General features: G+C 48.1%; 1 protein-coding gene across 1 annotated transcript in view; it reads left to right on the plus strand.

Moving 5' to 3' along the window:
- The window catches only part of RELL1 (RELT-like 1), a 39,019-nt gene that overhangs the window by 27,861 nt on the left and 5,039 nt on the right, over nt 1-6,119 (plus strand). The window contains exons 3-5 of the mRNA XM_015418288.1: nt 131-202; nt 2,719-2,776; nt 5,338-5,568. Of these exons, the coding sequence (XP_015273774.1) occupies nt 131-202; nt 2,719-2,776; nt 5,338-5,568 (361 nt within the window). The remainder of the gene's footprint in view (nt 1-130; nt 203-2,718; nt 2,777-5,337; nt 5,569-6,119) is intronic.

The following is a 6,119-nucleotide window of genomic DNA, read 5'->3' on the forward strand; positions in this document are numbered from 1 at the left end:
CGATTAATAAATGGAAAGTATTATTATTATTATTATTATTATTTTTAAAAAAACATTTATTTATTTATTTTTCCTGAGCTTGCCAAGCTACGAACAGAGATAATTTTTTCCTTCTCTTTATTTTTCACAGAATTGAATGAAAGCACAAATGATAATGGTGACACTGTGGGACAGATTGTCAACTACATTATGAAAAACGAAGGTACTTTTTAATGATCCTATGTAGATCTGTCTCCTTGATGCTCCTTTTTTTCACATCAACACCCCCCCCCCCCTTGGAGCAGCTCTTCCTGTGAGATGTGGTGGGAAACAGTTTTGAGGCTTGGTTCGTCTATGCATTTCTGTGTGGTTTAGCTGTCTGAGGCTAAGAGAGGGGTTTGCATAAGCCTGACCCCCCCCCGCTCCCCTCCCCCAATAACTTGTGCAGCGGATTTGAGGTTGATCTGAGGCTTTCACAGCTGGTTCTAGTCGTCGCTGTGCATGCTGAAGTCTTTTCTTGCTAAGGTCATAACATAAGAAGAGTCCTGCTGGATCAGACCAGTGCTGTATCTAGTCCAACATCCTGTCTCACACAGAATGCCAGCCAATTCCTGTGGAGGGCCAGCAACAGGGCAGAGAGGCCGAGGCCTTCCCCTGATATTGCCTTCAGGCGTTGGCATTCAGTGGTCGACCGCCTCTGAATGTGAAGTTTCCCCGCAGTCCCCATGGCTAGTAGCCGCTGATAGACCTCTCCTCCATGAATCTATTGAATCCCTTTTTAAAGCTGCCTATGCCTGTGGCCATCACTATGGCAGATTCCACATTCTCTGGGTAAAAAGTATTTCAGTGGGATTAAAAATGCTTAAACTCTGGCTCCATTGCTCCCTGTGTTCATGTTGATCACTTTGGCCCAGAAATGAGCTCTTTGTTTGTGGGCTTGTCATCTTTGTAGGCCACCATGACCCACATCTCAACAGACAAGTGCCTTCTAAAACATTTTTTACTGCTGTTATTTGTATTAAAGGATGAAGGTGACTCCTATAATAATACCCTCATAGGAACAAGAGTCTAACAACAAAAGGACAATTTTAAGCTTTGTTCGAACAGCCTGTGCCTTATTCAGAGAAGCTTTGGACTTGCAGCACGTCCTTTCTCTCTCTCTCAGAATTTTCCTGCTTCTCCTATTTGTTATACGTTAAAAAGCAGTAGAAAACTACTGGTTAAGTGGAGGGTGTGTGTGTCAACAAAGGAGTTTTGCATTCATGTTGTCAGTCAGTTAAAAAGGTAAAGGTAAAGGTTCCCTTGCTCGAAAGCCAGTCGAATCAGACTCTAGGGTTGCGGTGCTCATCTCCGTTTCCAGGCCAAAGAGCCAGCGCTGTCCAAAGACATTTCTGTGGTCACGTGGCTGGCATGACTAAACACCAAGGTGCACAGAACGCTGTTCCCTTCCCACCAAAGTGGTCCCTATTTATCTACTTGCAATTTCTTGCTTTCAAACTGCTAGGTTGGCAGGAGCTGGAACTAGAGACGGGAGCTCACTCCGTCTTGCGGCACACTCGGGTCTTGAACTGCTGAACTACCGGCCTTCCACAGCCTGCAGTTCAGCATCTTAACCACTTGAGCCACCGCAGTCAATTACTATGTGGTTATTAATTAATAACTGATCAGCTTTCGAAAGTGTCTAAACCTTCAGTTGTGAAGCTAAATATAGCTTAATCCCATGGGCCCAGTTCAGTGGAACTTTAACTCAGGAGCAAGTGGATGAAACATGAAGTCGGCTTATGTCGGTTTAGACAATTGATCTGTCAAAGTCAGTGTTGTTTACTCTCGCTGGCAGCATCTCTCTGGGGTCTGAGGTGGAGGTCTCTCCCATCACCTGCTGCTGATCCTTTTAAATTGGGATTCTGGGGATCAGACCCACCTGGGATCTGCTGTAGATGCTGCATAATTGAGCTGTTCCAGCTCCCCCAAAGGCCTGTCTTTCCGAGGAATTCCAACATATTTCGGGTTATGTTTATGCCTAATCTTGTTTTATGTTTTGTTATCTTATAGCTTACAAGTTAGCGTAACACTTCAGGGCAGGGGTAATTTCATAGAAAAAGAGGTGCAGGAGCTCATTAGCATAACTCATTAGAATAACTTATTTACATGTGCCACACCCCCTGACATCACCGGAAGTGTGTCAGAAGGCAACACCCACCACTCAGGCTCCACTGGACTGTTTTGGATTGCTAGCTATTGGGGGGGAGGGGACGTGCAGCTCTATCCTCGCAGAGGAGGGAGAGCTTGTACCTGAATAAAACTTGGTCTTAAAGGTATCACTGGACTGTTTTGGATTGCTAGCTATTGGGGGGGAGGGGACGTGCAGCTCTATCCTCGCAGAGGAGGGAGAGCTTGTACCTGAATAAAACTTGGTCTTAAAGGTATCACTGGACTGTTTTGGATTGCTAGCTATTGGGGGGGAGGGGACGTGCAGCTCTATCCTCGCAGAGGAGGGAGAGCTTGTACCTGAATAAAACTTGGTCTTAAAGGTATCACTGGACTGTTTTGGATTGCTAGCTATTGGGGGGGAGGGGACGTGCAGCTCTATCCTCGCAGAGGAGGGAGAGCTTGTACCTGAATAAAACTTGGTCTTAAAGGTATCACTGGACTGTTTTGGATTGCTAGCTATTGGGGGGGCAGGGTAATTTAACCTTAGGCAAAGAGTGATGCTAAAACGTTCATTTATGTTCCTTGCAGCAAATGCTGACGTGTTGAAGGCTATGGTGGCGGATAACTCTGTGAATGACCCAGAAAGGTAACATCTTTTTTTTCATTTTAATACTTTATCCTTAAATGGTGTCTCTCATTGTTTGACTGGTTATGGAGATGTCCACTTCTTTGAAAGCGATTGCAGTGTGCCGTTTATTCACTGATATGTTTGGTGTTTCCTAAATGGATTGGCAGCCAAATTACAGTTAACGTTTTATGAACGGTGTTGAAAAACAGTAACATGGTTCCACGAAACATCTACGTACTCAAGTATCTTATGCGACGCCACTGGTGTACCTGGTGCAGCATGCAAAAGCAGTTTACAATTTACCTCCAGACTCAAAATCCGGAAAAATTGTTTCTGTACGTTTTGCAGCAGCAGTCAGCTGTGGATGGACTCAGCCTGGTGGCTGAGACACCACAAGCCCCATTTTCACTCCCTGAAAGAATTTTGCAACTCTCTGTGTGCTTAAAAAAAAAAATGCCTAAAAATATATGCGGCACTTAAAAAAATGTAAAAACGTGTAGAGCCAGCCTGAAACATTTGGGGAAGGACCAAGACCGGCAGTTGAACCAGCAGTTGACTCACTGGTATGCATGACTCATGCCAACCCCTCTCGCAATACGGAGTTATGTCAATTGTGAAGATCAGAAGAAGTTGGTTTCACTTCGCTGGGGGAAAAAAATCTATAGTGGCTTCTGTTTTAGTGTTCCATTTGTTTAAAAACAACCTGGACCATACCATGCAGCTAAGAAAGCGTCAGAGGCCTTATGTTTTCTCCACCTCCCCTCCTCTAGTTCCCAATCTCTTGAAGTGCTCATTAATTCCACCTATAGGACCCTAACAGTTTTTTTTAAAATGTAATTTGCTGCTACCTCTGAATTTTACTGTTATAATGATTTTAATGTAATGTCATTTTATTGTAATGAGTCTTTGACTCTGTTTGCTGTGATCCGCCCTGAGCCTGCGTTGGGGAGGGCGGAATCAAAATCCAAAAAATAAAATAAAATAAAAGTGCCCCTACTTTTTCGTAATATGGTTGGATAAAGGCCAGTATCTCTGTCTGGATTTACCATCCCCATACGGGGACCCTCCAGATGACAGCAATGATAAAATCAATAAGTAGTGATACCTGAAATTTAAAAACCACAGATAACATTTGTAACAAACAAAAGGGGGCAAGGATGGAGCGTAGGTCAACTTTCCTGGGCAAGGAATTCTAGAGCAGGTGTAGTTCATGTATCCTCCTGCTGCATTTCATAAGATAGTGTGGCAAAGAATGGTGCTTCCACAGGTAGCTTCAGGTGGGAGGAAGCCGTCTTAAGATTCGCACCACTTGGAGTTGTACTGATCAAAGAGAGCCTTTGAACTGGGCTCTGAAATGAAGTGGAAGCCAATACAGTTAGTATAGTATCTCTCTTATATATAAAGCTCATTTTGTGTGACTCCTGGGACACACTCCCGCAGCCTTTGGCCGGGAGACGTGTCGATCACCAGGTCTCGCCATCCATTGGTAGTTGCATTGCCAAGGTCCTGTCATCCATTGGTGGCTTGCATGCCCATGTGTTGTCAAAGTCCCGCCCACACTCCGACAGAACTGCCGCCTTTCTGCCTCAGTAAGCTGCGAGGCGACGGGGGCGTTGTGTGCTCCGGCGGCCGAAAGGGCTTGCTCGCCCGGCGCCCTGCCTTCTCGCCTCCTTCTCCTCCGGCTGGTGGCTCTTCCTGCCTCGGCGGCATGCCGCCTACTACCCTGACGCTGGCCTCTGCTGCTTCGCCCAGACCCGTGCTCCTCCGCCCCTCCATCACTCCCCGTCGGTCAGGGGCCGTGGTCCGCCTCTGGTGATGCTGCGGCCTCTGGGTGGCCTTCTGTTCTGCCGGCGACTGCCTGTGGCTCCCGGCGGGGGGGGGTGGGTGAACCAGCGGGCTCTCTGACCCCCAGTGCCAAAAAGACACTCCACCCTGTGTCCCAAGCAACAAGAATACAGAGCCAGTGCAGCTCCTCTACGATGCCACACTCACCCAGGACCTGTTCTAGAAGCCCGTTGCATTCTGGGCCAGAACGGGCCTTCCTCCTAGTAATATATAAGGTCATCATACCGTCAGAAAAATGGGTCAGTTCTCTGCACTGATGAAATCTTCTGAACACCATTTAGGGGTTTACAGTTTGTTAACCGTACTCCCTGGATCTGATTACGGGTAACATGTGACAGTGGATGGATCTGTCTGTATATACCCTTTATGGGGGGGGAGGGGGTGTTTGAGGACCAAAAGGTTAAGCCAAAGAGAAGCTGGAACGATTTGAAAGGAGAAAAAAACGGTGCCTCCACCAAAGCATTTTGAGCAGGTGTTTCAGAACAAAACCAGAGCCCCAGTAGGATCTAAAAAAGCGACAGAATTTTCCAGGGCGTTTTTTGGAGTCAAAGCTTTGTCAGAAGCTTGTTCCCTTGTTGGTCTTTGTGGTGCTGTTGGGCTCAAGTTTTGTGTTGCTGGTATAGGCTAAAATTGCTACCCCATATGAATGTATCTGTTGTGATTCTTTCCTTTCTTGTTTTTTCGCCCCCTTATGTGTGCATGGTGGTTTTTTTGTTTTGAACTCCTAAAAATAGCCCTACGACGCCAGGCAGCCCGACCAGTCCGACTTCTCCTTTGTCGCCCGGAGGTCCTTCGTCCAAGCACAGCTGCCGTGGCCATCACTTGCACACTGTCGGCGGCGTTGCAGGGAAGGGCGTTTGTACTCGCTGCAGCCACAAACGATGGCAGCTGTTCAGTCCGGCTAAAAAATCCAAAGAAGCAAGAAGGGGACGGCGCGGAGAAGTCATCGTTCTGTCTGTGGGGAGGTGTGTCCATCTCGCTTCATTTCAGCTTGTCCGTTGGTCCTGTCCCCCTTGACCCTTGAATATTGCAAGTGTCAGATTATGATAAAATATCCTATCTAATTTTGGTGTAGTGGTTAAGTGCGCGGACTTTAATCTGGGAGAACCGGGTTTGATTCCCCACTCCTCCACTTGCACCTGCTGGATGACCTTGGGCAAGCCGTCGTTCTGTCAGAGCTGTTCTTGAGAGCAGTTTCTGTCAGAGCTCTCTCAGCCCCATGCAGAGGTCATTTCGGGGGGGGGATCGCGGGGGATCGCAGTTCCCCCGGGTGAGGTACGGGGGCGGGGCACATGACGAAGCCCCGCCCCCTGCTTCCGGCTGCCCCGCTTCCGGCCCTCATTCAGCCAGGAGGAGGCAGGAGAAGAGGGAGGGTAAGTTGCTTCCTCCCTGCCTCTCCCCACCCCTGCCTGCCTGGGGCCAGGGAGGGCCTTCGCGGGGCTTCCTAGCACTCCCGCCGGCCTTGGAGGTCCACCGCCGGGCCCCTCATGGGGCCCGGCAGTGGAGCTGCAAGGCC

This window comes from Gekko japonicus, unplaced genomic scaffold, assembly GCF_001447785.1.
Source record: "Gekko japonicus isolate JY-2015 unplaced genomic scaffold, Gekko_japonicus_V1.1 scaffold55, whole genome shotgun sequence".
Classification (NCBI taxonomy): Eukaryota; Metazoa; Chordata; class Lepidosauria; order Squamata; family Gekkonidae; genus Gekko; species Gekko japonicus.